This window comes from Zerene cesonia, chromosome 5, assembly GCF_012273895.1.
Source record: "Zerene cesonia ecotype Mississippi chromosome 5, Zerene_cesonia_1.1, whole genome shotgun sequence".
Taxonomy (NCBI): domain Eukaryota; kingdom Metazoa; phylum Arthropoda; class Insecta; order Lepidoptera; family Pieridae; genus Zerene; species Zerene cesonia.
The window spans coordinates 1,582,435-1,601,497 of NC_052106.1; the positions used below are offsets into that span (position 1 = coordinate 1,582,435).

Here is a 19,063-nt window from a genome sequence, read left to right on the forward strand (position 1 = left end):
GTTACACCCACGTCTACCGCGAATTGTCAAAGAAAACGATACAGTATCACCGGTGATTCCTCGCGTATGCAGTAAATAACCTAACCTAACCTAACCTATGCCCTATCTCAAGTCTCAAACCATCAGATTTCATCCAAATCGATGTGATTGTAGTGTTAAAAACAGACATAAGAATAGTTACATTTATAATTAGGAATTAGGCATTAGGGATACATATTTTAGTTTGAATAACTGTGTCAGACATACTGATAAACATAAATTGTCGTACTTGCATCTGCCTGTTTGTTCTGATATTTGTAGAAAATGGTTGTAATATTAATTTTCATAGATTTTCACTATATTTTAGAAAATAATTAGAGATGCTCACAAAAAATTTAAACCACAAAACCTTTATTTTCCAAATATGTATAGCTAAAAAGGTTTATTTTCTTTTGCAGGATTTCAATATCGTAAAAGACTTGAAGATTTCTATGATCACTCGTTGGGATTAATAACGACCCGGTGGAGTGACGACAACTATAGGGTTACTAGCCTCTGCTAGACTCAGTGGCCTATTTCCAACAGTGGACAGTCAAAAGCAATTGTGAACGAATCCTAAATATAACCAAACCTAAACCTGCCGAAGTTGACCAAGAAGGTCATAGTGATATATCAATCACGCCTATTGTTTGCGAATTCCGAATTCTCGCCTGTTCATTTTCTATCAAAAGATTACTATTAACTGCTGTTAATATTAATTGATGCTTCAATTAATAGTAAAATAGTAAAACACAAGCTTATCTCACCAACAAGCCACTTGGTCCAATCTATTTTCCTTCCTATTGCCGTTTCGTAATGCTGTATTAAAAACCTATCATTATAAACGTTACGTGCACTACACGTAACTGTCGTAATCATATTACCCAAGTTTCAGTGTTTAAACATGTATATTTACATGCATCTTGTTTTTTCATAATGGAGAGAGTATAGGTCCTGATACAGCCTTAAACGATGACCTATTTCATCCATAATAAATAATTTACTACTAGATTGTATAAAACAATGTCATTTTCCGCCGTCTCTGTGTGTATAAATGCTTAGATATTTAAAATAACGCAATAGATTTTGATGTGTTTTTATTAAATAGATACAATATATGGGAAGACCATGCAAAAAAATAAGCTTCTAAATTTCAAAATTTGAAACCCTTTTTTAGTTTTTTTTTTTTTTATACATTCCCTATATAGATAAGAGCAAAGACAAGAAGATAATAAATAATATGTGTAATAAATAGGTACATATATACTTATGTAATATTCTTTCCATTTCCCTTTCTTTACATTTCCCTATAAAAAGTATATGTGGTCTTATAAACTTTTTATTTATTTGTTTACGTCTTTTTTGATTACTCTGCATTTGCTTCAGCTTAGAACGTAGTATATTTTAAAAAAAGGTTGGTTCAGTAATTTAGACGATACTGGCCATGGGCCTTACCATGTCGTCATAAAGCAGGAGTAATTCCAGTGTGAAAAAGTGATGGCGCTAGACCACCTATTAAGCTTTTTCTCCCACTGGATTTACACCTGCTTTTACACGTCACAGTAGTCAGTAATGCCCCAGGTTCTGCTATCGTCGATTATAAATCTTTGGTTGCGTCTATTTAGGAGCATATTGTGACATTTGTATTTTATTCTACTGTGGCATACCACAATAGAATAAAACGTAGAATAAAACGATTAACGTAGTCTAATTCATAAATAAAAATAACACTTAAAGGGACATAACTATAATTCTTCTGAAAAAAAGGGCCACTGACGGTCCTGGGGAGAGTTACAAATCCAATTTCGAATATGTTCGATTTTTAACAGATTCGCTTCAATCGGTTGGGGATCCACAAAAACACGAGGTTATTGAGTAACAAAACAAAAAAAAATCAGTGGAATTAAGAACATCCTTAGTTTTTGGGACATTAGTACTATTAAGAATTCCCTATATAGTAGCTTTCTTATGGCAAACATATGTTTAATGAAAAGTAACAATCAAAAAATCTAAACAATTATTTTATTTATTAGTGCATTACATTACAAGATAATTATATTGTGCTAATGCATTTAAATCGTTATTGTACCCAATACGCAAAAAGAAATAAGTAATTAGATATATATAAGTTTAGTTTTCCAATTGTCTCAATCAGCTTACCTTCAGATGACCTTGACAATACATTGCGACCTACATGAAGAGAGTGAAAATTTTATTACAATATTTATGTGGTCCGGTTTATTGACCTCAAATGCCATTATGACCCTACTATCAGTAGTAATAAGCCACAATTTTGTACGGACTAAGAATGATATTTGATGTTATTTTCAAAGTAACTGAATTCATTTGAGTAAAATTTTAGTACACAGGTAGATTACGATATTAACTTTTTAGTTGAAAGTTCTGTGTCTCAAAAAATATCAACAACGATAGTTAGACTTCGTGTTTATCCTTCACTAGTTCATTTATACCTAGCTTATTAGATTTTTAATAATTAAATAACCCATTTTTAAAAAACAAATATAAAAGATTCTTTCTCTTATTATTATCATCCATACCAAGTGATCTTAATGTAACTGAAATCATATTTTATGATGAAAATTATTAAAAACGACAGTATACTGGTAGTAATGCTTAAGTAAATTAAGTTACAAAATGTAATTGTGTTAATGCCAACTATTGTTTATAACAATAATTCAGAAAATACATAATAAAGCAATATTCACTAAAATATAATTTAATTATATTTAAAAGTCTTAATTGATTCTATGAAGATTATTTTAGCATTGCTTTTTGCTTTTTATTTTGTTAAGTATATAATAAATTGTGGTCTTTAGCTATTCTAAAACTATGTTAAATGTTTAAGATTACACTTAATTTGTGGCACTCATTCAGCGAATCTACAAAAATTCATTCAGAAAAAATAACTGTACAATGTATTCAAGATATTAAAACATCTCGGATTGTATTTTATGCCGTTGTAAAATTATTCATATTATACGTGAGGACAGAGAGCATTATTTTTCCTATTCAAAATGTAAACAACTTACCGGCAAAATTGTAATCCACAATTATCACAACACTTATCACACAGAACACAAATCACAGAACGCATTCATGTCCATAGGAAATAAAAAACGATATTTAAAGGGTTGCAAAAAAAAAGAAACAAAATGTCAAAAATTTAAATTTCGAACATGTGAAATAGCGGCGCGCGCGGATGTATCGTCAGCCGGCCAGTGAATGCGTGCACAGATCATATCGCGCGGTTACGTGGTCCGTCTAAGTTACGGTAATGTTTGGCTACACGGATTAAGCTTCGATATTTTTATTACAACACGATAGATGTGACCTTATAGTCCATTCTTTTTCAACATATGTGCAGAATGCAAAAAGACAAGTAAATTATCTGATGCGTTTCGTGTAGTTTGATTTACAAGGTAAGTACTAGATTTTATTTGAGTTGCAATGTTTGTTGCAACGTTGCAATTACAGTCTATACTGATAATGATATAAGATAAAGAAGATGAATTTAACGTCAAATTTAATTCCTCATAAGAATACTTATAAATAATTTCAAATGGATATAAAAAATTTGCGTTAAAAAATTAACGGATCTCCGTTTTACTACCCCCATATCTAACAGTAAAATCGTGCAATGATGCGAATCTCTCATCTCAAACGTGTTTATTTATAACATAAATGGCGCTAGAAATTGAATTAAAAGTAAATCAAGTTCTGAGACTTACTCCTTGTTTCATCGAGAAAGTATAGTTTTTACTTTTATTCCTATGTGAGTTTTCACGGAAAAACTGTGTCGAAGAAAGTTTTCTACGTAATGAAAATTTACTTGATGTAGTATCTAATAAAACTCCTTATTTAAGAAATATATTTTAGGATTAATTTTAAAACCTTATAGAAACTCTGTAGATATGGAATCATAAAGTAGGTAATATTAAAAAATATTCATCATCAAAATCGTATGGTGAATGTTAGGAAAGCATACAATTTTTAGCATTGCATAAGATTTACAAATCAATGGTTTGGGCGTGTAACCATGTAAAAGATAAATCACTATTCAAATTTTATACCATATCGAAAGTGAATTAATAAGGCGTTTTCTAAATTCAAAATTCGAATTCCATGACAGAGATGTTATCGCGTACTTTGAAACACATAAATAAATTTTAATTGCATGCCACTTAGAATACTAGCTTAATTTAGTGTGTGAAATATCTTCCAAACTTATATCCGTTAATGTATATAAACACTAGATTAATTCAGACGGAATCTAGATTATGTACATTAGATTAATCTAGACATTTGTACCTACCTGTAAATAGGTATCACGTTTATATTATAAATCCCTGTAAGTAAGTATCATAATATACTCATATCCAAATTTTACATGACTTACTTTACCAATGTAAATGATTCGCTCTACAATAACCATCTATGACGCATTTATATTATAGTAGGGGAGCCCAAGTGGGTCTTTGTGTGAGAGCATTTTGGGAGTTACTCGAACTATTGCTAAGTATCTCCAGAAAGTTTTAGCGGCTAATATTGGTGCGTGCTCGCAGGAGCCGCAGGAAATTGAGAAATATCAATAATTCTCTAAGGCTACGCTGAAATCGTCAGATTAGCGAAATTTTGATTTTTTGCGTTGTAATTAACCCGTTATATATTTCTAACGCTCTCGAGTCATTTTTTTAATCTAAATCGTAAGATTATTTTATTTTAGTGGTATGCTAGAGCATTTAAAATGTTCCAAAACATTTTTTACATTCAAAAAAAAATTAAAAAAAAACGTTCTCCACCGCCAAAATTAAAAACATTTTAAGACTTTTTTTTCGTTTTTCGCTGACCGACAGTCGTCGTTCTGTCTACACGCGACCTGTCAAGCGAAGTTTGAATTTTTTTATTTGTTTTTAATATAAACTTAAAAGGCTTTGCTAAGACGTAACACTCTCATAGAAATACTGCTGTTTCTGTGAAATACGCAGTCACATACATATCTTCTTCTATCTTTTATAAATGTAACTACGTATCTTAATAAATAAAACGCAAAAGACTATCCACGCATAACCAAAGCTACTGAACCGACCAAGCTTAAATTTAGCACCTTTTTTTTTAAGTGGGGAAATCTTGCATAGATAATAGATACCCACGGCCTCCGGAGATAAAGCCGTGGGTTATGTCGGATTCCTACCGTCCAAAACCCCACTGTGTTCCGTCGAGCCACTTAAGTGAAGGGGCCACGGGAGCTGGTTAAAATTCGTCCGCGACAACCAGGCTGAAATTTAGCACCTAGACAGCCACTATGATGTAAGCATCCGTTTTCGCAAAGGATTTCCATTAATTCTACCCCCAAGGGAATATAACAGGGGATAAAAGTTTCCATCATGTGAAGCTGAAGGCAACATGTAGCAACGGTTAGGTCAATGTCATCATATCATCATTATCATTATTCATATCATCAGTTAATTTGCGTTTTCATTAAGAATAAAAAGCTCCTATATCCTCGTACCAAAAAACCCTACGCACGCTGAATTATACAGTTAAATAAAAAAAAATAGACAAAAATGCGTTTTCATTGTATTACTCATTGTATTATTAAACCTGAAACTTTGTGACCCAACTGACGTGATTTATGCTCAAAAGATTTTAAATCAAATCAGGCATTTCTATGGATTTAGTATAAAAAGTGAAAATTAATTGTTATACCCAACAGAATTCCCTAAAATATACAAGTATTTGCATAAAAAAATAGATACGGATAGTTTCGAGAAAGTGAAACAACCAGTTTTATGCATAATTAAGTATCCAATGACTGATCTCAACTTAAATACGAACTCGTCGTGTTTATGAGTTTGTACTTTCCAATATATATATATAGTGGTTATTGAGATGAACTTTTTGGTTGATTCTTCACTTGCTAGCTGAATATGTAATAAGGTTAATACGGAAAGGATTTTATGATTAAAAGGGAAAAAGTCGAATTAATATATCTATTTTTGCATGTATCGTTTTGTCAAATGTATGCCTTTTATTCCTATTTGTACTGGGGTACAATAAAATGTTTTAATTTTCATCTAATTATTTCGAATAAATATTATTTCTTTGTTACAATATCGAACATCGAACACTGAAATGGAAAAATATAGTTGTAGAATGATAAGGACAATCTTTATTGAAGCACTTTTTTTTTTTGTTAATTAATTATCATAATCGTGCTTAAACACACTAGAGAACTAAAATTATGTATGCGTAATTGTTTGCTTCGTCTAAGCATCAACATGGAAAGATGAAAAAACAAATCATTTATTTCTTAAAAGAATAACTACAGATTTTCCTGCCGTCTCTTCTCTGTAGAAACTGCTTTCCGAACCGGTAGTAAATGTTAAAACTATCTTATGGCGATTCAAACGTGCGTCTATAAGAAGTCTAATTGAATAAATAAACGTTTGAGTTGAAGCTGATATAATCTACGATTGGAATCTCTTGGTATATTACCCTAACATTATTTTTGCAATTTAGTAGCCAGCAATATGTACCATTACATACATAATTATAACATGCATACAGAATGACGAGAATAATCAGACCAACTAACGCACAACCGTTTGCCATAACAGTTCTAAGTGTAGCTGCTTCTTAATTATTATATTATTTTATTGCAGTTAGAGCAACGTAATTATTAATTGACAAATTCAGTTTTTTTTTTGAGAGAACTATCAAGCGCTTTTCGTAAGAGCAGATTAATGTTTATATCGATTGATAATTGTTGCGTATTCACATAATCTGTTAATTTATTATCTGTCTAAATTTACTATTACATTTCATATACATTTATATAAGACGTTATATTTAAATTCAATTGCTCTGTAAACGTCTCACGAACAACGAACTAAAGTTGTATCGAGTCATCTTACATTGGGAATTTATACGCATATCAAGAAGACTGGTTTAAATTATTCTAAAAACGTAAGGACGGCGGTGTAAAGGACGGCGCCTTCAGCATACCTCCCTAGTAGTGGTTCTGCGAATGCGCTGACCGCTTTTAAGGGGAAAGGGAAAAGGAAAGGATTGACGGAAGAAGGAATGGACCCAGTCCATCCAAGGGTGAGTAAAAGAAGCTCCCTAATTCAACGTACGAAACACAGTGGCATGCTACTATTTCACGCGTCTTCTGTGGTGGTGTGGTATTTCACCGGTGCGAGCTGGCCCATATCGTGCCGAAATCCGACTCCCACGTCAAGAAACAAAGAAAGTTAAGCGGAATCACGCTAGTCACATGAAATTAAATTATAAAATAACAACCGTCTGTTTCACTAAGTATGAACATAGCGAAATGCAACCAATGCTAATTAGAAATAATGTACGTTCGCGTGGTGAAACTGTAATCTTTGCAGCATTTATCTTTTGACATTTTCCATACAATGTTTACTCTTACATATCCTATACAATATATCGTGGTATGGAGAAACTAATACGGTTTTATGTTTGTTGTGTACATAGGTTGCAATGTAAATTATGAAAGGTACTATTATGAATGCAAATCTATACTAATATTATAAAGCTGAAGAGTTTATTTGTTTGTTTGTTTGAACGCACTAATCTCAGGAACTACAGGTCCGATTTTAAAGTGTTACATAGCCCATTTATCGAGGAAGGCTATATGCTATATATGTACCACGGGCGAAGCCGGGGCGGACCGCAAGATATTTATAAGCAAAGTATCATTCCGGCTTCACCCGTGGTGCGTTTTTTCTCCCCATAAGATTATAGTGCTTCAAAAGAAAATATACAAATTGGCCGCGCGGGTTTCCTTTTACGCTTTCACACATTTACAGACTTATTTTTATTTAAATAGATTATCGAGATGGAAATCTTAATCATTCTGAAATGCTCAACTATGCTCATATCAATAAAAAGGTGAAGTTTGTGAATTTGTGAGTTTCTGACGTTATAGGGGGTTATCTCTGGATCTACAGAAACGATTTTAAAAATTATTTTACCAATAGAAAGCCACGCTACCTGCGAGTTTCATAGGATATATTTATTTTGTTTCTATCCCAAGTCAACATGGGCGGAGCATAGCAGCGAATATAGTCAAAAATCATTATTTTATTAAACTGATAATAGACTAAACCATATTAAATCTTGCCTCGTTAGAATTATTGATCTCTTAAGAATTATATTCTAGAATTATTATACTAGCGTAGAATTATTTTTGGAAAATATATAAATGACTGTTTACATAAATTGTCTTTGGAAACTTTGTGTTCCATTTCACGTATCGAAAGCACAGGCAAAATGTTATGTTAACAAACAATATATTTTAAATATCAAAAATGATACAGTATCATAACTAAGCAAATGTTTAATTCATCGCTCTTGATGCATGTTCTAAATAGTAAGAGGCATGACGGTTCGGTCATTAATGTTAATTTTAAGAAGGCAACTGTTTCGTTTAATGCCAATGAAATTTTTTAATTGGCTGCAGTAGGTATTTGAACAGGTATTTCAATCTGATATTCCCAAAAAAAAAAAATAGGTTAGGTTAGACTCTATTAGACTCTAATGGTAATACTACAAATATTACACTAATATTACAAACGTGAAAGTTTGTTTGTTTCCTTGAATGTTTGTCCGTTAATCACGCTGAAACTATTGAACGGATTTTGATGATATTTGGTGTACAAACAGGGTATGAGCTGAGTGATGGGATATTTTTTATATCGATTAAATTCTCCCTTGGGATAAAACAGGAATCGTGATATCCTGTCGGAGCCGGGACGAGCCTCTAGTAGTAGATAATCGTAATAATTCCTATTTGAAAAAGTACTTTTAACGTAATATGCATTAATTCATTAAGGTATTTAAGAAGTATGTTAACATACAGTAGATGAAAGTGTTATATACTAAATTAATCACTCTATTGAACCTATATTTGCAACTATTTTTAATTTGGTGTACATTAAATCGTTAAATAAATAAAACAAATTAAGAGGTTAGAAGGGAAATATTTCCTGATTTGCATTATAGAACGTGTGTTGCCGGTTTTCTGACAATATTTAACTACACTCAACTATTAATGCACTCGGCGGCTGAATCACAATGAATGCACTAGAATTCACGCTTGATCGCGTTGTACAAGATGCCAATTCATAATTATCAACGGACTTCAACAAAAGAGGGGTTATTAATTGAACTATATTATTTTTATGATTATTACCTGATTTTTTTTTTACTGTATGAACCGATTTTTATGATTCTTTTGTTATTTGTTAGCTGGTCCATACCATGTGTTGCCATTTAATTGGGTTTAGTTCTGACAATTTGCAGGCTGTTTGGTTTTTGTTGAAAACCCTACTAATATTATAAATGCGAAAGTTTGTAAGGATGTGTGTGTGTTTGTTGCTCTTTCACGCAAAAACTGCTGAACCTGAACCATTGCTATGAAGTTTCGTACGTAGATAGCTGAACAACTGGCTTAACATACAGGCAACTATTTATCCCGATATTCCTACGGGATACGGACTTACGCGGGTGAAACCGCGGGGTGCAGCTAGTCTTTCATAAATCCTTTCAGGAATTGGGTCGGTTTTGTCAACAAACGGGTAGACATGTATGAAAAGGCTTCTCATATTGCGAGCGTCGATTTTTCACAGCTTTTACTTTTTTTATAAGCTACTTTCCGATCTTTTCGATGCCAGTAGTATTTTATATTGTATGACGCCACGTGTCCCATTAAAGGGGTATGAAGTAGGTACCAACATCTACATACATGCTTTTTTAATACGCTCTCATAGAAAAAACAGATTTCTCTAAGCAAAGAAAAGGTAGCGATTGTGTTCCAATATATGAAAAATAATTTTATTCGACACAAGACTACTTTCATTCAGTTTAGAGGTTTCTTACCTTAAATAAAAATACTAATGGATCAAAACTTATTCAAATCTATTTGCAAATTATTGCAAGCTATCTTTTTCAACATAGTTAAAACGTAATGACACCTAGCGGCAAGTAGCATAACTATTTGCTGGTTGTAACGCGGGACTCCAGATTTAATACACAAATATAGATGGCGCTGAAATAAGAAAATTATTTAAATATTATAATATTTGTATTTATAAAATTATTTATTTTTAATTATAAGTAAATATCGCTGTTACTGAAATATGGAATAGAGCATAAATTTCTCTTATTTTGATACCGTAAGGGTAAGTAATATTTGATATACATTTTCTATATATTTTACATGTAGGTACATATGCAATAAAGCAGAGAAATGTATAAAAAACAAAGGTACGTTTTCACTTTCAAATTCCGATGAAATAATCCCTTTTGCACTATGGTCAACTTTCACGTAAATTTCAAATTTAGAATCGAGAGAAATTGTTTGTCATGGTCCATCGATTAATAAAATTATATCTTTTGTTTCATTGCCCTCAGCCAGTAAATAATGATATTTTTTGCACGATGAATGAGAATTTTATACTTATGTATTTATTGTATGTATAGTAACCAAACCTTCTTTCAAATAACCGAAGATGTACTCATAACTAATAAATAATTTAACTATAGATAATTTCGCATTATTATTTTTAAATATATCGATTCACATTTTTTTTAGTAATAGTATCAGCACAGATAATATAATGCTAAGTATACCTACTGGAAATGATTACCTATTCAACTTTACGATATTCTAATTTTTACTTTAAAAAATACTCGAGGTATTGATTAAACCTTGGTTTATTTTTCACAGTCTCTCTTTAATTGATAGTCCATTCTTCGTTACAAAAGCGTTGTAAATTTTACAATTACTTTTTTATGGTCGTAATTTTCGGCATTTATCAGTCTTGTACAATGGGGCGTTGAAGATGATTTATATTTATTTTGTTATAATTCAACGTTTGAAACTTGATGAAGGCAAGTTGTATTATAACTTATAAGTAACATTACCTAAGTTATGTATTTAGATCTTTATAGTGAACGAAAAATTAAAACAATAAGCACTAGATACAAACTTTATCTTGGGTACGATGAAGTTATATTTGTTACGTTCAAAAACGGATAACGCTCAATGAGCGAAAAAATAACACACAGCGCGCAGTAGCGGATTTAGGCTCAGGCCTATGAGGTCCGGGCCTATGTCTATGAAAATTTTTTATTCCTACGAAAAACGGATAATAGGAAATTGGGTATTAAGAATTATCCTTCCGTACTTATCGCTCTCAAATAACTTCTTAATATATATAATATTAAACGGCCGATTGAATTAACCTTTTATATGACGGTGATTACCTGATGACGAAATTACAATTGAACCGCTAGGCTACGCGTGAATAGAGTTCACAGGCATCACCCTATATGGTGAATTAAAATATAAAATATTGACTATTAAATAATTTACGTACTTGATAAAAATAAACGTCTTTCTCGTTTAATAAAATGTCAATTAATACAGTACCTACATATGCAATATACATATAATACATTAAAATATTTTTCCGATATGTTTTAGTAGGTACCTACAATTTAGTTGCTTGCTCCAGCTTTGTTAAACCCTAACAAATAAGATATAATAAAAAATTAATATTAAAGATTTCAACGAATACTTATTCCGTTTACCCCATAATTCTAGGCAGTAAAAATTGCAATAGAAAAACGTAATTAGCAGAGAAAAGAGGATTTTACTTCAAATAGATAGGTAGATACCTACGCGTGTAATTTTAAAAATACAAGCGAATAAAACGCGCACCCAACAATCTTCATAATTATAAAGCCATCATGTGTCTATAATAGAGCCTCTTTGGAAAGTGTAAAGTGCTGATATATTTTTTCATTTTTTACCAAAACTAGGTCTTCATATCTATGCAAATTATATGTGTAATCTATGGTAAATGTACGTTTTTACCAACACCATTACGTGATTTAAAGCACTTTATAACATATTTGTTAATAATTACCATTCCTAACATCGTCCTGCGTACATGCTGCCGGATATTTTAAATGGGTTGGACATTAATTTAAGAAAAAACATTACTAAAATTAATTTAAAACGTAAACTTAAGCATTACTACTTAAACAAGCTATAGTAATTGTATATGGAAATGGATAAAAATTTGAATGTATTGTTTTGGTATGTTTAAACTACTTATCTACTTAATTAGACAGTAATAACCGGAATTGTACTATTGTAAATTTACTTGTATACGCACATAACTTTAAACCTTTGTGGTTTTTCCTTAGTTAATACACAACATTTAACTTGTTAATTTTTTTTGTTCTGATAATAAAAAAAAAATAAAAAATAAATATTCAAACAACGATGAGAATTTTTTTTTATCGTATGCCTCCTTTTGGGTATCACCATTATCCTGGATATTTTTTTAAGTTGATTGTAACATACGAGTACGTAGTGCATATATATACGAGTACCTAAAGTGTGGTGGGGATAAGACCTGTCTAATGGTGTAAGCGTCCATCGAAACATTATCACTAGGTATAGTAGATACATCATAACATTTTAATTGTAATTTTGTTACCATTTATAAGCTTCTCTCTGATACAGCTATATAATTAGCACGATACCAAACATTACATAATACTATTAAACAGTAAGGCAATATTTCTAGTCTTCTCTAGAAATCGTATTTACATGGCAGTATCATAAAACACCCACGGGGTTTTTTTACGAGGAGGTAATCTTCAAAAGATACTCTGGCTTTGGAGGAAAAGTAGAGCATGAGGGATTTCTACCCAATAAAACCTCCTCCGCGGCCAAACTCAAAGCATAATAGCAGGGATCCTGGAATCTCCTATGGAACGCACCAGGATCGCAGAATCGCAGGATCGCAGAACGCAACGGGCTTAAACTTAATTTACCTAATGCTTCGTAGTTAGGAAGTAAATATCTATACTAATTGTGTAAATCTTTTGTTTGTTTGTCCGCGCTACTCTCAGAACTACTAGTTGGATATATACGAGGTCCCAGTGCACGTATATGCTATTTACGTGCCATGTGTGAAGCGAGGGCGGGCCGCTAGTAAAAAAAAAATTGTTATAAAATGTTTTAGAAGGTCTGTTCTCCACTTAACCTAAATAAAACCAATTGATTTAAGATTATACAATCTGTAATCTAATCCAATTGATTTACCGCGAAAGACGTGACCGAGAAACAACAGCTTGTATGCAGTTATTTACCAAGAGCTTTCTAATTTATGACGGCATTTTTAATTTTACCTTTTTACCTCTTTCATAGAAGGATTTCGGATAAATGAAAATCTTTCCAAAATCCTTATTGTGTTTCACCGGATGTTTAAAAACAAATTATTGAACACCCAGTTTAGTATAGCAGCATTGGAATAAAATTGAATTGTTTTAAATGACAAACTAACAGCTTGAATAAATTCATATCAAAAGTAGGTAACTCTTGCTCAACGTCATCAGCATTAAAATCATCATCATCAGCCCATATATATTCCCACAACAGCGTCCCGGGCCTCCTTTGAGGGTTCAGACCATAGTCCACATAATCCACCACGCTGGACAAGTGCGGGCTGGCAGATGTCACATGTCGTCGAACTTTTAATTCTTCGACAGGACAATTTCCTGACGACGTTTTCCTTTACAATTTCGAGTAGGGTTATATGAATAATGTACATATAAATTGATTTATATAATATTTATTTAATTACATATAAAATGTTAAATTTATTTCTTGGACGCTTGTCTGGTGTCGAACACCTACTTTTCGCTTGAGGCCTTTAGGTCCTAGAGGTCCTAAACTGAGCCACCACAACACAATTAGGTACACACTGTTTAAACAATTAATCATAATGACGATCTTCCCTCTAAAACATTGTGAAGCTAAGTAAAGGAATTATCAGTCAAGCGTATACTGAAGTCTTCTGAAACAGTTCGAGAAGACAATGTGTCAAACATGGAAAATCATGTTCCTACCATAATAGCTATCATTAACACGACACCTCGCATAGCTACGAATATCACATCTTAATAGCATGCACGCATTGTTTTCGCTCCGGCGAAGTTGAACGCTTCTTATGGCTTGATATCCCCCGTTCTGGGTAATGCATCTTATTAACATTATTAGTTCCGCGTGTAATAAAAATAAAAACATGATTGTCTCTGGTTTCCTAAAGGCATTTTTATGTAGATAAAATTCTTTCTTAAAAGGGATTATACATTTAATTTTTAGTTTTATAGCATTGAAATGCTTTATAAATGAGAAATTTTGAAAGAATAGAAAAAATTTGAAAAACCGTAGCTGCGGTTAGGCAAGGAACGCAGGTTCGAATCCTGCCTCGTGATCAAATTTTTTCTATTCTTTCAAAATTTCTCAGGGATTATACACCTAAAGGACAAGTTTTGGTATGATTGGTTTGGAATGATTAATATTTTAACAAAGGATTTTCAAAGGATTTTGGAAGGGTATGTTGTAAAAGTAGATTCGATATCTGAAAACTTATGTATGTTTTTTTCTGGTGGAACAAGATAAAGATTACCTACATTTACTTAATTTTAAAGGCAATCAAATAGGCGTTCAACTTCTTCTTCATTCATTGATCTATGTTATTATAAACTGTTAAATTACAAACTATCTTTGCCCAATTTTCAATTTAAACCTTTAGCGTACGAATTTCATATAAAGGACAAACGATACATAAGGTAAAATAAGCATTAAAGCTATGCGCTAACAATATTGGTTTTTCACGTAGGCACGCTGGTGGCACGAAGTGACCAGCTGGCCAGGCGGATCGTGCAAATCGGTAACCATGACAACCGAAGTCGCGGTGTAATTTTTCTGTATTTTATAAGTGAATCATCAGACTTTATACAGATTACAATACAATATTATTTATATCTGTACGGCAATCGCTTCTTGTACCGCTGTACTTAATAACTAAATGCCTTCATACGTGATAGGGACGATAAAATCTACAGCACAACACTTATCCATACTTTTCTTCGCCATTCGTGTAAATTAAAAGATTGTTGTTTTCTTGAATAAATAAATACCGTTATAATTTAACTTAATAGCAACGTATTTTCTGCCAAACCCTTTAAATGAGCTTACTTTTAGAAAGACTAAAACTCGTCAATTTCGTAATAGAGAAAAATTTTAAGGTATGTACTTATATATTTCCGACCAAAAAATTACTATCTAAAAAAATAAAAAATCCATTTCAATAATAAATTTATCACTGGACAAATCAATGCGTCTACACAGACATGGCCGATCGGCTTCAACGATTTTTATGCAATTTCATTATTGCACTATAGAGGTAAATTAATGTCTAATGCAACTATCGTGTGTATTATTTGACTTTTTTAATACCTAATGCAACATTTTGAAATAATTTACATATTGTTCATTTTTAGTCCTGTATTTGTTGTCTTGATATTGAGTTGATACCTTCTCTGACATGTGTAGAACTGTTTGAGCACAATTAAAAATCTATCGGTATTTTTATTTTAGGTTGGTTTTGCCGGTGAAGAGATAAAAATTACTGAAAGCTACTAAAATTCATAAAGCAGGTTAAGTAGGCAGGTTAGATTGTCGTATTATATATACACTTACCCGAAGTTTCCAGGATAACATATAGCATGACATGAATGTCCCTTGCCGCTAAAATGTTGGCCACCGTTGAAAATCACCTCCGAACAACAGGGGGATGAATATCGCCCACTGTCGGATTCGGTAAAACATGATCGAGTGCCATCTGTGTCACCCCAGTGGTCTTCGCGAGGGAGCGGATACCGCCATTCCGGTGTGGCCAAACGGTAATTATACATGGAGTCCCAGTGCATCGTCAAATCTGTACACTTCTCAACGTACGCCCCCGCCAATTGCTCCATATACTGCTTGTAAAGCCGCTTCTGCCGTTGACTCTGAGATACATGCAAACGCAGCACGTTTAAAAAACACATCTTTTATCCGTAACCGTTCGTACAAAACTGCTATCCGTGGTATTTTAGAAAATCCAAGTTATTAGCGTAACGCTCGAAATCTGTCGTATTTTATTAATAATTACTTTCCTTGTCATAAATCGCGTGAAGAGATTTTCATTGGAAAAACTTTCTTGATAAAAGTTAACAATGAATGGCTCATTTTTGTTTATTGTTGTCTGTGGTCAGTCGGGAGGGCAGAGCGCGGGAGCGCGCGTGACGTTTGCGGTCGCACTGCCGCGCAATCCGCGCAATCGCCATAATAACTTTACATCAAATTAACTCGCATTTTCTCGAGGTGAAAAAACGGAACTGTTTACCGAGGAAATGTAGCACAACTGATAATAATTACATTCAAAAACCGTAGCAAATATCTCTATAATGATTATTTTTAATTTCGCTTTGGCTGACTTGAATCCAATGTATTTTGTTCTCACTCAGTACTTTTTGTAAAATAAAAGTTCACCATAATGAGATAAGTTTTATTTAAAAAAACATAATTAACATCCTATCACACAGATTCTTAAACTTAAAGCATAAAAATAACAAGATATAAATTTGCATTCATGACATAATGCACGTAAAATTCAATTTTTCAGTTTTATAGCATTCAAAGGCTTTTTAAGCAATAAATTTTGGGGTCTCTTTTGGGCACATAAAAGAAAAGAAAAAATTCGATCGCCAATGCAGGATCACGGGTGGCCGAAAGGCTAGGCGTAGCTACGTTTTATAAAAACATAATAGAATAATGAAAAGTACTGAAAATATTTATTTAACAATATTTGATGCAAGGTAAAAAAAAATTAAAAAATTCATCGCCTATTGAATTAGAACACTTTTTCACCTACGTAGGTATTACAAATTGCAATTACTGTATTAGCTTTCGCACTTACATTGTAATCGTTAATTTTTTATATTAAAGTAGTTCACACGCTTTCATCAACTTATAACGCCTTTAAACGGCCAGAAAAAGAAAACAAAAAAGAAAAAAAGAGAAAAAAAAACAAAAAAAACTTGATACGCACAGATAATATAAAACTAAGTATATAAAAAACAATATATAAAAGTAAGTAGCTTCAAAAGTAAACTAAGCCTTAACCGATTTATAACAAGTTTCAAACACATCGACAATCTTTTTATATTCCATGTATATGGGATCACAATCGATACGTTTTTTCAAATAATCCAATGGGAATTCCTGATCCTTTAGAGTAACAAAAATATTATAAACAAACGTTTCATTTATTGCCTTGTTATATGTAGTACATTTTGTATTTGCGCCACACATTTTATTAAGATAATTGACGTGTTGCAAGCAATGGTTGAACTCTGTGATTCTATGAAGAATATCGCGATAAAATAGGTTCTTCAGAGACGACTCGTTGATATAAAAGAAGTCCATGAAAGCTTGAGCTGCAGCCACATAAGATTCTCGTTTTAGCGTTAGCATTCTGCTCTCTTGTTCCTTATCAACGTTATGTGTAACGGAGAAATTACTTCTTTTCAATACCCCCACTTCTTCCGCTACAGGTCCTAGCATAAAATAGGACAAAAGAATGGAATATACGCCCTTGCTGAAATCTTCTTTGCTTTTGACGAAGTAATAAACCAGAGCGATAATTATCATGTGACAATCTTTTGAGAGGCTCTCTAAAGATTTAAAATCAAAGTCATGTAATATTTCACGAATAATTACTTTAAATATATCTATCGAATTTGACTTCATTGTATTTGAGTAAAATAATTGTAAAGATTCCGATGATTCTAGTCTACCGTCGATTTCCCAAACACGAGACGTCGCAAACTGTCTACCTATAAATGAAATTTTCATAATCTGGCTATTCGTTAACAGTCCTAAAGCATAAAAGACAATATCTAGTGCAACGAGTATGGCATCATTTTTATTCTTATCAACTATTAACCAAGACCCAGAGAATGTTTTAGAATTCTTTAAATTAATGTATGGAATGGCAATATTACCCCTCGATACACCGTCATTAAACCAGTTTGATTTCCTTACATCTATTTTGTACATTGTATCGTTTTTACGTTCACCAAAACTTTTAATTACAGGGTGTTTAGTGCATCTAAAAAGTAATGAAAAATTATTGATGTTGTCTAAGAGAGATGTCCGATCCTCTGGCGACAAATACTTGGTTAACTCTTTAGTGGCACTAGTTTGATTTTGACGCCTTATCCAATGTTGGGCTGAAACGAATACGTTTGTCTCGTGACATTTCAATATTTTTGGCAAATGTTTATAATAACTACTGTCTTCGTCAGCGACTGCTAGTAAAATCGACATAATATGATTATTAAACGGAAATATTTTTGTATTTGGATGATAAACGGTACATCTAAATCCGTGGTCTACATCAAACATTAAAGAGTTTGCAAAGATGCACGACACACCGAACAGAGAATATTCAAAATTGTTTGTTAAAATTGGGTAATTGTAATGTGTTGCTAGAGTTATGAGCGCTTCTTTATGATCATATTCACAAACGTAATACTTTATATTTAACTCGTCAAAAACTTCCCTCTGCACATCTTTAGCAAATATTGGTTCACAATATACATTGTCTTGCCGACCAGGCTTTAGCGCATCTGTTCTGTCTATTATGTTTTGATGGATGGCTTTCCTCGACTCTATATCGGCTTTCATGCCTCCATTGAAAACTACGAAACATTCAATATCGTTCTTAACGAAATTATTCAAAATATTTTTTAAGTAATTCGCATATCTATCGTATTCTCCGCCCAAGATAAATTGACAGCCGCTTTTTTTGTACGTTTCCTTGAAGTAGGCACCATCTATTATAATCACGGAGTCATTAGTCCTGAGCTCGGATACCCCAACTTCCTTCTTCAATAGATACCTTCTTACTGATTTTAACTTCATTTCTAACTGTAAAAAAAAAATTTAAAGATGATAAATTTCTTATTGTATCCCCAAAAAAAATTATGTAAGATACAATATTCAACTTTATAAAATTTAAATGAGATAAAATTTACCATTTAAAATACGTACTTATTACATATTTACCATTAATAATAAGTA

At 32.3% G+C, this 19,063-nt stretch overlaps 2 protein-coding genes across 2 annotated transcripts in view; both read right to left on the reverse strand.

The window, feature by feature from the left end:
- The window catches only part of LOC119840159 (espin), a 77,320-nt gene extending 61,075 nt beyond the window's left edge, over window positions 1-16,245 (reverse strand). The window contains exon 1 of the mRNA XM_038366671.1: window positions 15,635-16,245. Coding sequence (XP_038222599.1) covers window positions 15,635-15,984 — 350 coding nt within the window. The 5' untranslated portion in view covers window positions 15,985-16,245. The remainder of the gene's footprint in view (window positions 1-15,634) is intronic.
- A 225-nt stretch (window positions 16,246-16,470) lies between these two features.
- The window catches only part of LOC119840039, a 7,239-nt gene continuing 4,646 nt past the window's right edge, over window positions 16,471-19,063 (reverse strand). The window contains exon 2 of the mRNA XM_038366534.1: window positions 16,471-18,910. Within this exon, the coding sequence (XP_038222462.1) occupies window positions 17,090-18,904 (1,815 nt within the window). The 5' untranslated portion in view covers window positions 18,905-18,910 and the 3' untranslated portion in view covers window positions 16,471-17,089. The remainder of the gene's footprint in view (window positions 18,911-19,063) is intronic.